Source organism: Haliotis cracherodii, unplaced genomic scaffold, assembly GCF_022045235.1.
Source record: "Haliotis cracherodii isolate W230 unplaced genomic scaffold, xgHalCrac1.p SCAF_18, whole genome shotgun sequence".
Lineage (NCBI taxonomy): Eukaryota > Metazoa > Mollusca > Gastropoda > Lepetellida > Haliotidae > Haliotis > Haliotis cracherodii.
The window spans coordinates 6,325,214-6,346,353 of NW_027266273.1; the positions used below are offsets into that span (position 1 = coordinate 6,325,214).

At 39.3% G+C, this 21,140-nt stretch overlaps 2 protein-coding genes across 10 annotated transcripts in view; one reads left to right on the forward strand and one right to left on the reverse strand.

Moving 5' to 3' along the window:
- The window catches only part of LOC139465708 (sodium-driven chloride bicarbonate exchanger-like), a 139,368-nt gene that overhangs the window by 86,067 nt on the left and 32,161 nt on the right, over positions 1-21,140 (reverse strand). The window contains exon 1 of one of the 9 annotated variants that reach the window (XM_071247521.1): positions 9,545-9,704. The exons of the other annotated variants lie outside the window; for them this stretch is intronic. The gene's annotated coding sequence lies outside the window, so the exon portion shown is untranslated. Of the gene's footprint in view, positions 1-9,544; positions 9,705-21,140 lie in introns of those variants that run through there. 9 annotated transcript variants of the gene reach the window in all.
- On the forward strand, positions 4,711-5,346 carry LOC139466015 (uncharacterized). The gene has a single exon (XM_071248030.1). It carries the CDS (start codon positions 4,711-4,713, stop codon positions 5,344-5,346), a length of 636 nt encoding a protein of 211 aa, XP_071104131.1.

The following is a 21,140-nucleotide window of genomic DNA, read 5'->3' on the forward strand; positions in this document are numbered from 1 at the left end:
AGTGAGTGAGTGAGTAAATGAGAACCTGTTTTGAGGACTTTGCGGTTTAATGCTGCACTCAGCAGTATTCCAGCTATGACAGCGGCCTGTAAATAATCAAGACTGGACCAAACAATCCAGTAATCGATATTGTGAGCAATAATCCATGACATTGGGGTATGATGCTACACAATCATCGAAGTCAATGAGTGTAAGCACCCAATCCATTTGGTCGCCGTTTACATCCAGTACATATTGCTGGGGACTAATTCTAACCCGCAACCCCACAGGACTAATGAAAAAATAAATTAATGTCTAACCTTGCTCTGCATAGACTAGCAATCTACAAACTTGCCACCGTCATAAAGCTACAGATCTATTCAACAACCACTGCAGTGACTACACAGATACAAAATATTAGAGTCAGAGGTATCAACATATTTAATCAGTTACTTTCCTCCTACTGATAAGTGTTTTCACAATCACTGCATCAAGGACAGCCTTTGTCAACTTTCCTTGCTATGAACCTGAATAAACTGTATACATAGTCAGGGCTGGATTTAGTTACATATAACATGCACCAGTGTAAGCTATCACTGATAACTGCCACCTGATATTTATGTCTACATGTACCAAGAATTTAAATTTGTGTCTGAACAACTTGTCCACACAACACAGCGTTCTGTGAGCGAGTGAGTGAGTGAGTATGGTTTTATACCGCTTTTAGCAATATTCCAGCAATATCACGGCGGGGGACACCAGAAATGGGCTTCACACATTGTACCCATGTTGGGAATCGAAACCGGGTCTTCGGCATGACGATCCAACGTTTTATCCACTAGGCCGCTCCCAGCGTTGTGACCACACTCATTACCTCTTGGCTTTGTCTACCATACTCCATCACTATTCTCTGTGTCATGCTTTCTTGGGCTCAACATCATCAATGGGTACTTCAAGATTATGTGCATAGGTTCCTATGCTATCTGTATCAAAAAGCATGACACAGCTACTTATGGGACCAGGGTGGAACCTGCTTTTGTCTGGTGCAACTAGGTTTTCATATCGAGTCTTATCGACATGCACCTGGTGCAAGCATAAAGTTTATTAAATACAGACCTGCATAGTGTATGGACTTTATCCTAACGTTAACCTGTCAAAACGATAAATTAGCTCCCTTCAAAATGTACCTAAACTACCATTTAAACCTTAACATTTTCTTAAAATGACAGTCACCGTCATTCAAAATGTCGATTGAAATACCCTCATAATATTTGACATTCAATGATATTTGCAATATTTTAATCTGGAATCCCATCATGCTCATTTGCAGACAGCGCGAGGAAAATCACTTTAAATTATTGAAAAACTGCTGGCTTAATGTCAAAGGTGCTACCAGATTGAGAAACATCCCATTGCGTTTGTTTACTGTGTATACTTGTGAGTTGGTATGGTTTTACGCTGCTTTGAGCAATATTCCAGCAACATCACGGCTGGGGGACACCAGAAATGGGCTTCACACATTGTACCCATGTCGGGAATCGATCCCGGGTCGTTAGCGTGACGAGCGCACGCTTTAACCACTAGGCTACCCAACCGCCCTGTGTATACTACAAATCACTCACAATAATGTAAACTAAGAATTCCAAGCATCTGGATTTATTTCAAGTTCAAACCCAACATGCGGAAAGTGCATTGAATAATAGGACACACTTCCAATGTCGGCTGTACCACATAGAATTAAATAAATTTATTTATTTGAAAGAAATCTTAATTAACACCAAATCTATTTAGCTTAATCATGCATTACACTCAGAGCAACATTCTCACATATAACATTGCAACAGTTCCGCCTTACCTCATACTGGAACAGTTCCCCCCACTGTTTACCCGAGAATAACCAGGGCTAGTTCTATCCCAAGATCCATGCAGGGATAAGTACTATTCCAGGATCTCTAGGCAACACTAGGGGCTAGTTCTATCCCGAGATCCATATAGGGATAAGTATTATCCCAGGATCTCTAGGCGACACTTTAGGCTAGTTCTACCCCGAGATCCATGTAGGGATAAGTACTATCCCAGGATCTCTTGGCAATACTAGGGGCTAGCTCTATCCCGAGATCCATGTAGGGATAAGTACTATTCCAGGATCTCAAGGCAACACTTTGGGCTAGTTCTATCCCGAGATCCATGCAGGGATAAGTTCTATCCCAGGATCTCTAGGCAACACTAGGGGCTAGTTCTATCCTGAGATCCATGCAGGGATAAGTTCTATTCCAGGATCTCTAGGCGTCACTATGGGCTAGTTCTATCCCGAGATCCATGCAGGGATAAGTTCTTTCCCAGGATCTTTAGGCAACACTAGGGGCTAGTTCTATCCCAAGATCCATGCAGGGATAAGTACTATTCCAGGATCTCTAGGCAACACTAGGGGCTAGTTCTATCCCGAGATCCATGCAGGGATAAGTTCTATCCCAGGATCTCTAAATAACACAAGGGGCTAGTTCTATCCCGAGATCCATGCAGGGATAAGTACTATTCCAGGATCTCTAGGCAACACTTGGGGCTAGTTCTATCCTGAGATCCATGCAGGGATAAGTTCTATCCCAGGATCTCTAGGCAACACTAGGGGCTAGTTCTATCCCGAGATCCATGCAGGGATAAGTACTATTCCAGGATCTCTAGGCGTCACTAGGGGCTAGTTCTATCCCGAGATCCATGCAGGGATAAGTTCTTTCTCAGGATCTTTAGGCAACACTAGGGGCTAGTTCTATCCCGAGATCCATGCAGGGATAAGTACTATTCCAGGATCTTTAGGCAACACTAGGGGCTAGTTCTATCCCGAGATCCATGCAGGGATAAGTACTATTCCAGGATCTCTGGGCAACACTAGGGGCTAGTTCTATCCCGAGATCCATGCAGGGATAAGTACTATCCCAGGATCTCTAGGCGTCACTAGGGGCAGGTTCTATGCCAGAATCCAAGCGTATATACTTATAAGACCAGACATCATAGACATTTTTGGACCATCGATTCATTTTTCTGATTTGGTCTGCAGAGGTTGAGCATCGTGGTGCTTCTTTCAGCTTCCGACATCTCACTTAGAACTTAAGTCAGTCTGCATTTCCATTTCTCTTATGGCAAAATATTTCTCAAATTACATGCAATTAATTTCTTGGTGCATATTCCACGCCACTAATACCCAACCATGCTGAAAGGGCAACTTCACCAGCAGTCTATTTAATCGACTTGATTAAAATATTTCCCAAATCCTGGTATTTCACACATACTGTGCAACCAGCATCTACAACATTGCACTGAACAGCTCAACTGTCTATTTCAAGATCAATCGATAAAACAAAATCAATATTTGTGTATGTTTATGTTCATAACCAAGAAACTATGAATGCTGATACGGAAAGTAGTTTTTATGAAAGTAATGAAACTCAGGGTTCGTGTCACAATCTTTATGTTCAATTAAGATTTAAAACCCCCAAACCTACTGAACCTTGGGACACTACAAACAAAGGTATTGTCAGTCATGGAATATTAAGTCAGTGATTAAGTGAATTCAGCCCAAGTTCTTACCCTGATCACATCTTTGTATCAGCATGTCGGGTCACATTATTCTGTCATGTCACATCTTTGTGTCAGGTCACATCTTTGAGTCGAGGATCATCGTGTCAGGTCACATCTTTGTGTCGAGGATCATCGTGTCAGGTCACATCTTCGTGTCAGGTCACATCTTCGTGTCAAAAACAATCATGATGTCAGGTCACATCTTTGAGCCGAGGATCATTGTGTTAGGTCACATCTTTGTGTCAGGTCACATCTTTCAGTCGAAGATCATTGTGTCAGGTCACATCTTCGTGTCAGGTCACATCTTTTGAGTCGAGATCATTGTGTCAGGTAACATCTTTGTGTCAGGTAACATCTTTGTGTCAGGTCACATCTTCGTGTCAAAGACATTCATGATGTCAGGAAACATCTTCGTGTCAGGTCACATCTTTGAGTTGAGGATCATTGTGTCAGGTCACATCATCATGTCAGGTCACATCTCTGAGCCGAGTATCATTGTGTCAGGTAACATCTTTGTGGCAGGTCACATTTTTGTGTCGAGGATCATCGTGTCAGGTCACATCTTCGTGTCAAAGACAATCATGATGACAGGTCACATCTTTGAGCCGAGGATCATTGTGTCAGGTCACATCTTCGTGTCAGGTCACATCTTCGTGTCAAAGACAATCATGATGTCAGGTCACATCTTTGTGTGGAGGATCATTATGTCAGGTCACATCATTGTGTCAGGGAGCATTGTTGTCACACGTCATATCATTGTGTCAGGTCACATCTTTGTGTCAGGTCACATCTTTGTGTCAGGTCATATCATTGTGTCAGGTCACATCTTTGTGTCAGGTCACATCTATGTGTGGAGAGTCATTGTGTCAGGTCACATCTTTGTGTCAGGTCACATCTTTGTGTCAGGTCACATCTTTGTGTCAGGTCACATCTTCGTGTCAAAGACATTCATGATGTCAGGAAACATCTTCGTGTCAGGTCACATCTTTGAGTTGAGGATCATTGTGTCAGGTCACATCGTCAGGTCACATCATCATGTCAGGTCACATCTCTGAGCCGAGTATCATTGTGTCAGGTAACATCTTTGTGGCAGGTCACATTTTTGTGTCGAGGATCATCGTGTCAGGTCACATCTTCGTGTCAAAGACAATCATGATGTCAGGTCACATCTTTGAGCCGAGGATCATTGTGTCAGGTCACATCTTCGTGTCAGGTCACATCTTCGTGTCAAAGACAATCATGATGTCAGGTCACATCTTTGTGTGGAGGATCATTATGTCAGGTCACATCATTGTGTCAGGGAGCATTGTTGTCGCACGTCATATCATTGTGTCAGGTCACATCTTTGTGTCAGGTCATATCATTGTGTCAGGTCACATCTTTGTGTCAGGTCACATCTTTGTGTGGAGAGTCATTGTGTCAGGTCACATCTTTGTGTCAGGTCACATCTTTGTGTCAAGTCACATCTTTGTGTCAGGTCACATCTTCGTGTCAGGTCACATCTTCGTGTCAGGTCACATCTTTGTGTCAGGTCACATCTTCGTGTCAGGTCACATCTTTGTGTCAGGTCACATCTTCGTGTCAGGTCACATCTTCGTGTCAGGTCACATCTTTGTGTCAGGTCACATCTTTGTGTCAGGTCACATCTTTGGGTGGAGAGTCATTGTGTCAGGTCAAGTCATTGTGTCAGGTCAAGTCATTGTGTCAGGTCAAGTCATTGTGTCAGGTCAAGTCATTGTGTCTAAGAACATCTTTGCATTGGATCACATAATTGTGTCACGAACATCTTAATGTCGAGGAACATCTATTAGTCCTTCATGTCTCGTCAAAAAGTAACACACTGGCAACAAAGGGAGGTCAAAGGGAGGACACTCAATCATGGTGTAAAGTACAAGGACACACAAATTTTATTACCACAGAATATTTGCTTTTAAGAGAGTAGTTTGCATGTTTTCTTCCATGGGATTATATCCTCAGTCAGATCAATACTTTTCTATTCTTGTCTTCATCACAAAAAAGGTTATCATCCCCAAGAAATAGGCTATCATGATCAATGTACTACACTGCCAACCACATCAGTGGGCTTTGTTGTTGGGAAAGTTGATACTCTTGGTTGGTGGGGTTTTAATGTCTAGAAAGGGTTCTTGCTTCATTTGGACATCCACAAAAAGAAGTTCATCCATAAAAATAACCATACTAAACAACACAAAAGAATAATAAATCTTTCTTAATATGTTAAAAAAAAACATATTTATTTCAGTGAAACATTTTCTTTCACCTCAATTCTTTTGGGGAAAGCAGAGATTATACTTTGGTACCCATGCTGGTTCTTAAGTACCAACAGCTAAATAAATTCCTGTGACAGGAGATCATCTTTACAAAACTGTACTGACAAAAAGCTTTGTCCCTGCCTTATCTGTAAGCAGGCAACTGATAATCTAACACCTGTCAGTGTTAGAAACACACAACAAAACTCCCAGGACAAAGGGAAAACCAGTAGGACTACTATAAGACAGGAAACATTCCCCAGATTGAGCTATCCATCAAATATTGGGGAAGTGACATGTTTCCTGATGACCACTTTAATAATAAATATTTACAAAAATCAAACATCATAATTTTGATGATAACTTTGAAATATGTATTTGGCATTCAAAGCTTAATATGGTAATTATTTTTGATTAAGTGACAAAGAAAGTGGGTCAGTTTTACGTGTTCATGCAAAGATATGTTCAAAATGAACATTTAAGTCCAAATTTTGATTAATAAATATTTACAAAAATCAAACATCATAATTTTGATGATAACTTTGAAATATGTATTTGACATTCAAAGCTCAATATGGTAAATATTTTTGATTACGTGACATAGAAAGTGGGTCAGTTTTACGTGTTCATGCAAAGATATGTTCAATATGAACATTAAAGTCCAAATTTTGATAAACAAAGAACAGTCTCATAACTTATATCCATTAAACATGTTAAAACTTACCTGATATTGACATTATCATATTACTATATTATTAATTAAAATCATTCTTGACACTCAAACGTGCCTACCATCCACCTACCTTGAGTTGCTGTGGACATCTGGTATGCCTGAACTATCAACAAGCACAGTCACCTGTTGTTTTCCCATTAAGATAAAGATTGGCAAAGTTATGTAGAATCCCCGTTATGAACCTTATTAACAAGACACATCATACTTCATTTTCAAATTACACATTAAACCCCAAGAATCTTTGTTTTCCATTAAATATGATTACCATCTGTTTTGAAGGCAACGATATCTGTCATGCGACGACCATGTAATATACAGTGTTCAATATGAAGCAAGGAAATCAAGGGGTGCTTGTCACAACCCTAATGTTAAAAATAGAAAACAGAGGAGGTGCCTACATCAAAATACCACAAAAGAGGAGTACAGGACCCCTTTTTTCAAACATGAGTAACCGAATAAATGATAAGTGTTCAAGGCCATACCTACTCTCTGGACACACAGCTTGTGTGTGTTTTGCCAAGGTCAAGGTCAAGGTCAGTGCAAAGTAATGTACTTTTAGCAAAGACTTTCAAAGTCATTAACAAGTACCTTAGCAATGACTTTCAAAATCATCAAAAAAATTGGTTAAACAAACACTTTGCACGAAACATAAGTATACTGCCTAATATTTGAGTAGACAACAAATCTGCATTAAAACCCAAACAGGCTAGAAATAATGACAGAACACGAAGGCATGTTTGTGTTCTACTTTTTCAGTGTTGTAAGCTTTGAATGCAAAGGTGCACAAAGTGAAGCAACTGATTCAACGTTAGAAATTATCTGCCAGCCATAATTTTGTTGGTTTCATATAATTTGTCTATAAACATCTTTATGTTCTGAACAAAATCTATTGAAAACATTTCTGCAAAATATTTTGGCATTAGTAGATTCAAAGGATTTGCCTAAGGCTTAATTTTAAATGTATTGATCATAGGACCATTACATATTTCATTCTTCACATTCAGTTTATGACAAGGACCACTTCACAATCCTCCTAAATATCAATATATTTCATATGAGAAAATATGTATTACACTAAACTTTCATTGAAAAAGTATGTGAATATCATATGAGCATGATGAGTACCTAACAATGCAGCAGAACAGTTGTCAGCTGGTCCTCAATAAAAAATGGTCTTACTTCTAACACAATAATACACATAAGTGAGCGAGTCAGAGAGTGAGTGTCCGGTTTAACAGAGCTTTAATATCAGCAGCAATATCAGCAGCAGCAACAACAACATGCCATATCCATGCCCTAAAACATGCTTGAAGTGCTACATTATTACTCCAGTCAGTGAGTGAGTGAGTGAGGTTTTACGCCGCTTTTAGCAATATTCCAGCAACATCACGGCGGGGGATACCAGAAATGGGCTTCACACATTGTACCCATGTTGGGATTTGAACCCGGGTCTTCGGCGTGACGAGCGAATGCTTTAACCACGAGGCTACCCGACCGCCCCACTCCAGTCAGTGGATCAGTGTGCACTTGATTTCATTCTCAGCACCCCGGAGAGTATATATAAAACACAAGCTGCCTGTGAGCCACAAGAATCTCATCTTACCGCTTACCCATTCTTTGCAGGGTGAACTGAGAACTAGTTTGAACAAAGTCACATGCCTAAGGAGACACCATATGAGCTACATGAGCCTCAGAAACTCTCAGGAGTCAAGCTGTTGAACGCAGTCACCCTTCCAACTACCCTCCGCAACCAAGGTTTATAACCTTTGGCAGTATTCCAGCAGGAACTGACCAGCTTTACACATTCTGCCCATTTGAGCATTAGAACTCGAGTCTTCAGCATGACAAGCAAACACTTTAACAACTAGGCTAACCCTCCATGTGCAAAACAAACACACACATAACAACATGCCTTTCCTAAACTTGGCATCTTCAACTCCTGATGTATATAGGTAATCAAGTGCAAACCTGTTTTTGCCACAAACATTTTTGAGGATAAACTTAAAAATAGAACACTCTACTAGACAAGTGATTTAAGTTATCTCAGAAGAACTTTCTCATTGTCAAAAGTATCTTGTAGTTGTAACCTCTGCCTGGCAAGCCAAGACCCATCTGTCTCAACTCTGCTAAGGATAGACATATCACATTCAAGACAATGTACCCATCTTTCGCTTAACACCATGCCTGTCTAAACTGATCTGACAACACCCACACGGTTGTACTCAACTATGGGCTAAACTCCAAAGAGCAATCGGAATATTTCAAGGTCTTGTTTACACCAAGGATGTGAAGTTTGAGATGTGTTGATCTGTGTGGTATTAATATGTACATATGAATCACATAAAGCTGAACAGAGTCTCTTCTCCTTGACAAATCGCTATTATCATGCATTCCCCATCCTCATCATCCTATTGGGGCACAGGTGGTCCTGTCATCTTAGGCGCCACAATTCACTGAGGAAGTTGCATCCATTAGGCAGGCCAGAAACCTATGGATCGTGGGTCTGAATCTCAGATTTGCCGTGATTTTGTTTCTTTGTTTGCCCATGCTCGGGGGTACCACCAAAGTGGTAAAAGACCTGCATCACTTTAGGAGTGTCTTCCAACATGAAGTTGACTTGCCGTGTCATAATAAATGAAATATTGTTCAAAGCAGCATTGAACAGCATTAAACTTACTCATATAAATAATAATCGTCAAATTCATCACCACCACCTCCATCATCATCATCATCATCATCATCCAATCATCATAAACTTGACACTATCACATCATCATTGTTCCATAACCTGCTGACAGTCAAACAAAATTACATAGAAATCGCATAACATGTTTTAGAATATACACTTTACTTTTCTTTCTTACAAGATCTAAAAATACACAATGAGAGCAGCAGGTTCTTTGGCCATTCTTGGCACCAGGAACGAAGAATAAGGTACAAATCATTCTGCGCCAGATTGAAGAGCCAGATCCATGCTGGCAATACTCACAGCTAGACTCAGCCCGCTACCGGCACTCTGGCTTACTGTCACTGGCAGTTAGTGGGAACACCATCATCCACAACACAAGACGACAATAATGCCGACACTGATGCCTTCAGAACCTCCAGGAATAGTTCCACTTTCACACTGCTCCATCACCTTCCATACCCCATCAGCAGAATGGGAAGCACTAATTCATCGCAAAATACTTTCCATATTTCTACAACCTGGCAGGCTCGTAACATTCCAATGCTGTAACTGTTCTACAGGGATAACACAATTAGTCAACGTCATAAGCACAAATATTCGGCTTTTGTTGCAAGTGTTGTTTAACATATTAAGTGGCCAAAAGAACCAAAAACAATTATTTGTTTAAAGATCCTTCTATTTTACAAAAAAACAAGTTAAAGGTAATGGTCATAATAGTAGTATTTTTCAGAAATCATACATATATTTATGGTGCTGCCACCTAAACAAATTGTCTGTCCAAATATGTACATGTGCCACGTCTGGTCTTCATTGTTAGCCTATAAAGTTGGCTTAGGAATATTCTCCACAAATCTGGTCCGTGTTTTGAAGGACATCGGCACCATGTCAATGTGACCTCCACTTGCCCTATTCAAACAAAAACTAAAGGGAGCATGACAGTACACAAATGTGGCAAACTAACTAATGTTTTATGGAAGCAGACAGCTAATTAAGTTACTTTTGTATTCCAGGCCATGATGTAGAAGTCCTCTGGAGAAGTGCCACACAGATTTCCAATTGTTATGTAGTGTCAACCGGAGAAAGCTTGCCAATGACCAACAACCATCAGCAGTTTCATCTTGATTTGCACTGCCGATGTACAAATCTATCACCAAAATTAATCATATCTTGCTATATTGGCCAGATCTGAGGGAGCTTTGTTCCCAACACTGTGAAATATTAAGTACCCCCCATACTCTATACCAAGATTGGTGCTCAGCCAAGTGAGCCACTTGAGTGCAAGATTTACAAAACCCAGGCAGCCTATTAAAAGGTGTGGACAATTAACATGTGTTCCGTAACATTCATTCTGCTCTCTGAGAAGTACTCAATGATTCACAACAGAACTTGGCAAGAGATCAGCAGGGATGCCTGGTGTATACACGCATATGAAATGAGATAACAAATTTGAATATGCCAAGGGGAGGACATGAGAAGAAAATAACCACTTCAAGAAGCACAGTGTTCCCGTTGGCTTTTGAAACTGCCAGTCCTAGTGGAGTGGCAACTTAAAAAAATACTGGTACTCACATGAATTACCAGTCCAAGCCTCATTTTACTGGTAAAAAACTGGTAATTACCAGTAAACGGGAACACTGGGTGCACTGATGGCTTAGGTAGGATGAACAGGATGGACTAGGAAAAGATGAAAGATGGGTTAGAAATAGCTGAAGAACAGATAAATAATAGCTAAAAAAGATAGCAGATAGGAAAAGATGGATAGGAATAGATTAGGAATAGTTGAAAGATGGGTTAGAAATAGCTGATGAATAGATTAGGGATAGTTGAAAGACAGATAGGAATAGCTGATGAATAGATTTAGAATAGTTGAAAGATAGATAGGAATAGCTGATGACTAGATTAGGAATAGGTGAAAGATGGGTTAGAAATAGCTGATGACTAGATTAGGAATAGTTGAAAGATGGGTTAGAAATAGCTGATGAATAGATTAGGAATAGTTGAAAGATAGATAGGAATTGCTGATGAATAGATTTAGAATAGTTGAAAGATAGATAGGAATAGCTGATGAATAGATTTAGAATAGTTGAAAGAATGATGAGAATAGCTGAAGTCTAACTGAATAGATTAGGATTAGATGCAAAAACGGATGGTTGAGCATGAGCAGATGGATGGTTCACATGAGCAGACGGATGGTTCACATGAGCAGACGGATGGTTCACATGAGCAGACGGATGGTTCACCTGAGCAGACGGATGGTTTACATGAGCAGACGGATGGTTCACATGAGTAGACGGATGGTTCACATGAGCAGATGGATGGTTCACATGAGCAGACGGATGGTTCACCTGAGCAGATGGATGGTTCACCTGAGCAGATGAATGGTTGGATGGTTCACATGAGCAGTAGAGCATGTGGTTCAGAATGGGCTTTATTAGGATAACAAGGTTGATAGATGGATGAACCAGGGTAGATGGACAGGAAGCCGATATGCTGATCTGTAATCCATCTGGCAACCAGGCTAGCACTCAAAAGATGTTACATAGATTTGCTCATAACAGATGTGGTGAATAACAAATACCTCGATAAGAACCAACATGCCAAGAGTAAATAGACACATTTCAGACGTCTAGAGCTGTACAGCATTGACCTTCCTATCCTCACACACCTGTGAAGCCAAAATAGTCTGATTTCAGGCTCGGTGGGGAATTCCAGCAATTGCTGTTCCATGTCACACAGAGCAAGGCCAGCTCTACTGGGGGTAAACAATATGGCTTTGTTGTGACTTTCAGCAACAGTGTCTGACACCATTGTGGAACAGCAATCTCTTCAAGGAAGTGGTAGAAACACTATGTATTATATGCTGGTAGAAGAGAGGACCCCATTGAGATACTTGATAAAACAGTTATAGTATCCTCCAAGACAATAGGGCTATTTAACACCCTGACAGTACCAGAAACATACTCTTAGACTGTCACTGATTGGTGATTTCAGAAGGAATCAAAATGGCTGATAACCATCATTATATATTGATATATAACCTTATGTGCTACTACAGAGTGTTAAAGACAGCAGTTCATGATGCACGATCAAGACCAGATTTGTGAATGAGTTATCAAAAGGTGTCAATTTTGATTATGTTATCATTCAAGTTTCTCATTTTTTTTATTTAGCCTGATGTCTCAATAGGACTATCTAATGGCACCATTGTTGAGAAATACATAAAAGTCAATGAAAAGAAATGAATTCAAGGTGTAGCTACAAAACTGATAGTAACAATATTACTATTGTGTGCTAGAGTACAGTATGGATAGACTGTATCAATAAATCAATATTACTACATTTAATGACAGTCTTAAAGCTATACAATTAGTTGGTCAGACTCTGACTGGCATAGCTGCCTCCCAGACTCTGGTAGTCAGCACATCTTTCTTACTTTTTTAATACAGCAGTATTCCACCTACCGGTATATCATGTCAGCCTGTAAATAAGGAAGTTGGGTCCAGACAAACCCGTGGTTGATATCATGAGTAATGTCTGTTCATGTCAGGGTATGACGACACACAGTCACCTTGGGTTAAAAGGTCACTGTGCTTATCAAGGTGATACTTGTACAACAACATTAGTGCAAAAGAACTAAAAGAAACTCAATTAGTGTTTGCCCATAGTAATGGTTTGAGGAACACCTGCTAATGTATCCCCCAGTCCCATCTTTAGACATTGAGGAAAACCCCCTCTGCCTTACCTGCTTGAAGCTGATTTTAACTAATGATATGGATATGGCTGTATTTCCACAAGAATGTGTCAGAGACTTTATCACCAAAAGTGAAATAAATCTCATTGCAATCAGAGTTCTATCAAGTTTGGTAATAACAAGCAATGTCAGGACCGATGAGTGGTCGTGTCTAATACTGTGACATCCTTCATGCTTTTGTCTTTAGTCATGTCAGTGGGTTGATCAAACAAGGTCGACGACATGTACTTTTAACATGACACAAATGTACAGAGACGTCATTTTAGCTATTTGCCCTGAACAAAGATGACTCTGTAGGTAGGTGTGTGTTGTTACCCTTAAGTTTGTAAATGGAAACATGACTTCACATTAAATTCAATACTGATTTCCTAACGTAAAAAAAGATAAGTAAGACAGTTACAAAAAAAATTATTAAGTGAGAATTCACAATGTTTTCAGCAATATTTGAGCAATAAACATGTAGCATCAGATGACACCACAGATAGCTCCACACAATGTACTCAAGTGGAGAATTGAACCCGCGTCAACACCTTGATGAAAAATGCTTTAATGTTCACTCAAATGCTTCAATATCCTACATCTTTTTTTAAGAAAAGGGAGTTACAACATATTTCAGGAGACAATCATGATAATTGGCTGTGTACTTACGGGCAGATGGCCATGGAGTACGCTGATCACTGTGTCGGATTAACTAGACTGATTAATGAGTGATATCGGTAATTCATTGCAAATTAGGTGTGTCGGAGTCGGAGTGCGAGACTGTCGGATTAACGAGCTTAAATAGCACTGATTTAATCAGTTCCAATCACTAGTGTCAGATAAAGCCGATTGTCGGATTAACGAGTGTCGCATTAACAAGACTTGACTGTACATTTCTCTCCTCTAAAATGAAAACCATTTTTTTCCTGACAACTATACAAAGATCAGGTTGCAGATGTTCAACATTTTGACAAACCAGGATTATGATCTGTACAAAAATGGTATGTTTGTGTTATCTAATGCCGCAATTAGCAATATGACTGCTATTTCAGGAGACTGTGAGCGGTGTATGATGCAGTGTGTTTGCTACAGACAAATGGCACTAGGGCTTTATCATTTTGTTATCAACTTTTGGTTCTTCTTAATAATCATAATAATTGGCCCTTTTTATACAGCTTATGTCAAAAGTTGAATGTTTAGGGGTAAACCTCAAGAACCCAGGGCCTCGATTAATTTCAAATATATATTACCAAATTTGACAAAAAATCATCATGACAGTTTGAATGAATCGACCTGAAAACACTGTGATGTGTATTCAGATCAACTACCCATGCACGGCTACAGCTCACATACAATAAAAGGTTCTGATAAACATGAACTGTTGTGTACAAGCAATAGCAGAAACATGTGGGAACAATATTGGTATTTTCAGTCTGTTGTCCTATTGTTTACAATTTTATAAATAGTTATAAGCAACTTATTACATATTAATAGGTATATCAAGAAATGAACAGACACCATATTTAAGGAAATATATCAACTGCAAAAACTGCTTATTGTTTCAAAACAATAGCCACCATACTCAGTCCAATTTATTACCATAAATATTATCAATGCCTCAAAGATATTCTTGCAAACAGTTTAAACTGTGAACACTGTCTTCCACTAACAAAAGTTCTTGTAAGCATTGATATTCAAAGATTTTCTGCATAAATACCAAGGTTGTAGTTTATGACTGTGACAAAACAAACAAGAGTCACGGAAAGACGACAAATTTTTCCCAGCCCCCATAATACTATTAATAGCAAAAGGCACCACTTCAGCCCGTGCCCTGTTTTATACACGTTCCAAGTTGGGATGAAAATTCTTTCACGGTTTTCAAGTGGTGCTCCGGAAATGAAATACAGACCGACAGGACAGACGGGACAAACAGGACTGACGGGACAGAGACCAGATAATGACTATATCCCCCCGCATCATATACCTGTGGTATAAAAAGGGCAAGTACAAATTTGAGGATGACCAGTGACTTGGTATTCTGTGTACTTAACTGTGATACACACACATACTCAAAGACTTCTTCCACCCTGGACTACCCTGGAGTAATCATATTACTAACACTCAAGATTATGAAATGTGAGCCTCAACTGTATGATACACAGTGAATAGTTTGTAGGGCAAGGTATGCTACAACACTACATGAGATGAGATGAGGTGAGGTGAGGTGAGGTGAGGTGAGGTGAGGCGAGGTGAGGTGAGGTGAGGTGAGGTGAGGTGAGGTGAGGTGAAGCAAGGCGAGGCAAGTCGAGGCGAGGTAGGGTTTAACGTTGCGGTCAAGATTTTTGCACTTTTATAGCTGTACATGATACACCAAAGACAACACGTGAGATTGGGAAATGACGGCATGACTCGACATAATCAAAAGGTTCTGTAGCTCACCTACATATATTTTTTGCAACAAGAGTATATGAGCTACAAAAAATTCAACTCTAGAGGTGTACAATTCACTTGTCTTATCCTGAGGTCACATATCAAAACCAACGATTCATTTAATTATATGGAACATGTGTGTCACTTGGGAAGAAAATGAATGAATGATTGATTTTATGTGCAAGGGTTATCAAGCAATATGTAGTTGTTTAATTAACACAAGTGTACATGATATCATTAGATGGGTCTTAAGTCATTGCTACTGAAGATTAAATATTGCTCCTGGTCTTCAGCAACCCATGCTCGTCGTAAGAGGCAATTAATGGGATCGGTTGATCAGGGTCGGTGACTTGGTTGATGCATGTTATCGTATCCCAATGGTGTAGATTGATGCTCATGATGTCAATCAATGGATTGTCTGGTACAGACTTGATTATTTACACTCCGCAGTCAAATAGCGTGAATATTGCCGAGTGCAGCGTTAAACAACAAGCATACAAATAAACATGGCTCTCAAACATGTTAAGTATTGACTTTTCAAGTATTGTATCATGTATCATATTCCAACTTACTATCAAGATACTTGTGCACATTTCGAAGCTGGACCTGAAAGTCATGGGCTCGGTATGATGACCCTAACTAGGTCAGGGGAGCCATCAATAAAACAGAAACAAACCTAAGGATGCCAAGACAATCTTTTCTTTCACTGAACAAACAGACTAACAAATAGACAACAAATAGACTAACATATACATGATATAGTCCATGAAATCTTTTATAACACAATACATTTCTCTCCTCTAAAATGAAAACCAATTTTTTCCTGACAACTATACAAAGATCAGGTCGCAGATGTTCAACATTTTGAGTAAGTGAGTGAGTGAGTTGGGTTTAACGCCGCTTTTAACAGTATTCCAGTTATATCGCGGCGTGTCAGCTTCATGTGGGAGGAAAGCCCGAACTGATGCAGGTCTTAGACGTTTACCACTTCGGTGAAACCCACGAGCACGGGTACGGTGCTGACAAACCTAGAAACATAATCAAGGCGAACCGGGATTCGAACCCACAATCATAGGTTTCTGGCCTGCATAACATGGCATAAGGGACACAACTCTGCACAGCGAATCGCGGCGCCTTAGACGACTGGGCCACTTATGTCCCCTTCAACATTTTGACAAACCAGGATTATGATCTGTACAACATGTACAAAAATGGCTGTTTGTGTTATCTAATGCCGCAATCAGCATGACTGCACCCTACAAATAATCAATTTTAGACCAGAAAATAGAATGATTCAATTTGTGAACAATGATCCACACTGCCAAGTCACTGAGCCCAACCACCTGATTCAATATTTCACCTTTAAAACCAGCAAAGGTTGCTGGGGTCCAGTTCTAACCCGAAATCCCCACAGGAACAATACAAATATGTCATTCATTTCACAGGATCCTGGAAAGACAAAGGGATGCAACTCATGCATGGTGAATTCCAGCTCTTTATATACTATGCATCCATCCCCACCTAGGCTTCATTTGTTGACATCAGACTGGTGATGAATCATGATAGAGAAGTGACAATAGTGGCCTTGATAACCATGGCTTGTATATTACTGTCTATATATCAAGTATACACGATAAACTGTTTACGATCAAAACATGAATTATTAGTAGACATTATGTAGAGCAGAAAGTGAACGCATTATCCATGATCAAATTGGAACCGTTCCACTGAACATGCTGAATAACATCAAAAAAAAGCCACAGTTCACATAACTCATGTGGCATGAAAGAATAAAAGGCAAGTTATTCTCCATATGAAAACTGAACAACATACAGGGATCCCTCACTTCAACGCCACCTTTTGGATCCAAATACTGTAAATAGCTTTATTTCTGCTCTGTTAAAATATTGCGAATACCACATCAAAGACAATACTGCGACGACATATTTTTGCAAGTTGCCGTGTTAAGATGACCCCTCGATTACCAAACAATAGACAGCTTCTCTCAGAAGCTAGTTAATCTGAATTGGCCGGAAAGTTGACCAGAAGGGATTGCAAGGGGTAACAGTGACACTAATTGGTCTGTTTACACTGGCATTTGTGATGTATTGTGTGACAATTCTGCATTCATTTGTGTTTTTAACTTATTGAGTAACTTGTGGTTTTGGTTGATGATTTCAACATTTGATGACGTGTTGCAATGAATAAAGTATGTATGTATTATTTATACTTATTTTTGCGCTTTTAATTTTTGCATTTGAGTCTCGTTCGCAAAACTCGCAATAATAAAACGGTCGCAAAAAATTCCATGTTAACAGTAACTCATGAGCATTATAAACGATCACAGCTTAGCTGAAGTGAAGTCCTAGAGGGTAGATGACCTACTCAATAGTTCATGCATGCTCTGCCTACCTAACACTTTTAGTATATGGTAGTTGTTTATGATTTATAGTGTTAAACAAGAGTGTATTTAAGTTAAATATTTAAAAACACTATTCATCTAGTACCTGCAAACTGGTGTCGTGTGGGTTCGAGAGCTTTATAGGACGATACCACGATACTTCCACAAGAAAGTGTGATGGCAAATGATCATGATGTAACTGTCATCGTGGAGTTTGGCAATAATTTATAATTTCAAAATAAGTTGCTGATTTGCTAATTGAATATGCAGGGTTACTTCACAATATTTTGATGATATGCACAAGTTTTATTTTTGGAGCGTATCTGTAATGTTCGTTGCGTATTTGATATGCTTGGATTTTATATTACTGCATATTTCTGCATTTCGGATGCGTATTTTACGCAGATACGTAGCTTAACTGGAGCTCTGGTGGCTGTAAAACCCTGATCTTCATAAATGCCCTGTGCCAAGCCTGAAGATATACATGACTGGGGCTGTTACGATTCACTCGCGTATTCGGTGAATCGAACCGTATCAATTCATGAATTGAATTCGTGATCCGTGGTCACCAGAATCGAATATTTATGAATATGCAGTCATGTGCATTTACATACCCTGACCCTTATAATATACATAAGAACATATTATATGCATAGATTTCAAAGACAACACTCTTTTTATATTTAATTTGACAGTATTGTAGTCACTGGTCATTGTCGCATTTGAGCAGATACTAGTACCTGGATAAGAGAAGTATATAAATGTATAATAAATTCATGATAAACAAACCATGTCAAATAATTTATGTTGTTATTGTTTCACTGAATATCATAAAAAATACATTAACTGCTGACTTGTTATTGTATTAGTTAATATATATTCGTATTCGTTACCCTATATTCATGATACGAATCTTATTCGCGTCATAGTGTATTCGTTGCTGCCCTATACATGACATTATCTTTTGTATATCGCAGATTATTTTTGCAGAAAACACAGAAAAAAAAAGAGGTAGTAATTGTCCAGTAAATATCCAAATAGGTTTTGTCTCATCAACATTTGAACTAGGTCTGTTTACCTCTCAATCTCTTACAACAAATTTGACTTAATATGCAACACACACAGGTTGTTGGGAACCTATTCTAACCCAATATTCCCACAGGGAACTAGTATGAAGGTCAAAGATACCGACTAGCATGATAAATGGAATCAACGTATTACCTACACACATTTACATTCATGAGTACAAAAACTTATATATATTTTTTTTATTAAGTATACTCAAAATTATCTGGTGATGGTTTTTAACATGTTGACCTTTGTCGTCTGGTTGGTGCTAACTGCATGATCCAAATATCATAGTAATCATCATTCCCAAATTCCTTCATGGCAAATTGTGGTAAAATGTTAACACAACAGCAGCCACATTATCAAATGTTACACCATGAAACGAATAAACACTGTCAAACACATGCCCCTACAAACCAGGTCAAGGATATAAAACCTTACCTACATGTTCATAGATCAGAGCATTTGCTTGTCATTTGTGTTACACAACACATCTGCCTGTCATCCTTTGTGAAAAGGATATCTATTTTTTATGACTGCATATACATCATATATCATTCATAATTACCAATTACCATGCTGAAATATGTTTTATCAATGAATATCGGTCAACAGCTCAAGTTCTAAATAAATATTTGTCCTCCTTGATTTATACTAACGTCGTCATCAAGGGGATGAAACAAAGATGTGTGGGTTCAGAGCAGTATGTTTTTGTTTGTTTGTTGTTTAACACCTCACTCTGCAATATTCCACCTATATGACAGCAGTCTGTAAAAGTCTGGATCAGATGATCCAGTGACTCATATCATGAGCATAGGTCCACGCAATAGGGATAAGATGACATGCATCAACCAAGACAGCAAGCATGACCACCCGATCTCATCTGTCTCCTCTTAAGACAAGCATGGGTTGCTGAAGACCTATTCTAACCCAGTCAGAGCAGTATACTGTGTCTGAGAGGGGTATTCATGTTAAAACTGTGGTATGCTATCTCAGTTCGTTTGCACTAAAAAATGATTGAGTGAGTTTGGTTTAATGCCACCTAGCACTATAAAGCCTTATTATCTGAAGTAGAAGCAGACACACAGACACATACAAAGGTGACGTTAAACCATATTTCACCTCACCTCACCTCACCACTCCTGTCAAGAGGTATTAACTCCCTCTCAAGGGCGTAATTTTTCGGTTGCTGTCATAATCCAGCTTACCTGCATGGCTTGATTCCAAAAAAGTCAAAACTTATAAGATATGACTATCAGTCTGAATAAAAAAATGTTCAGTCTACTTGCTTGAACTTAGCTTTTAGCTTCACACTGTACTAACTATAGGCACAACAGATAAGTGACAATAAATCATGATCATTTCAGTCACCAGTCAATTATGAAATGTAATAACCACCTGCAGTGTGAACAGTGACTAGTTTACAGGTTAATGTATATCGCATTGCATAACTCAAAGCACTGGAGAGGGGGATATCTCCATATTCTCCGGGAATATACATGATAGTAATACATAATTAAACTATGTGATACTAATAAAGCACAAAATTCCACACCACAGACAGGTATCAACCTTATTATCACAGTAAATGGGTCAACGTGCACTCAACTTACATTCTCAACTCCCTGGGAAGTACACAAACTAGCTGACTGTAAGGTTTGCTGTCACATCTGATCCTACTGGGTACCCCTTACAGCTGAGTGAAGAGGCAAGTCTTAATAGACTATGTTTCATAAGCTGTGTCTTGTGCTTGCCAATCCATCTGTTTAACTTGATCTGATTGGAATGACCTGTGTTTGTTGCTTATTGTTGCACTCAGCAATATTTCAGCAATATCACAGCGGCCTGTGAATAATGAGTCTGGACAAAATAGTCCAATGATTGATAAAATGAACAACATCACACAGTGTTGGGGTAAATGAGACAGCTTTCTGAGGACCTAACTAACCTGGAATTCCCACTGGGGCCTGTGAGTTAACGATAGCACCCCATGCCATATCATTGAACCCATGAAGATCCGGGGTAGAATATGTCTTCAGCAACCCATGCTTACCGTAAAAGGCGACTATGCTTGTCGAAAGAGGCAACTAAGGGGATTGATGCATGTCATCGTATCCCAATTGCGTAGATCAATGCACATGATGTCAATCGCTGGATTATCTGGTCCAGATTCCATTATTTGCAGACCGCCATCATATAGCTGGAATATTGCTGAGTGCGGCGTTAACAACAAACAAACATGCCATATCATGTAAGGTTAATCAAAC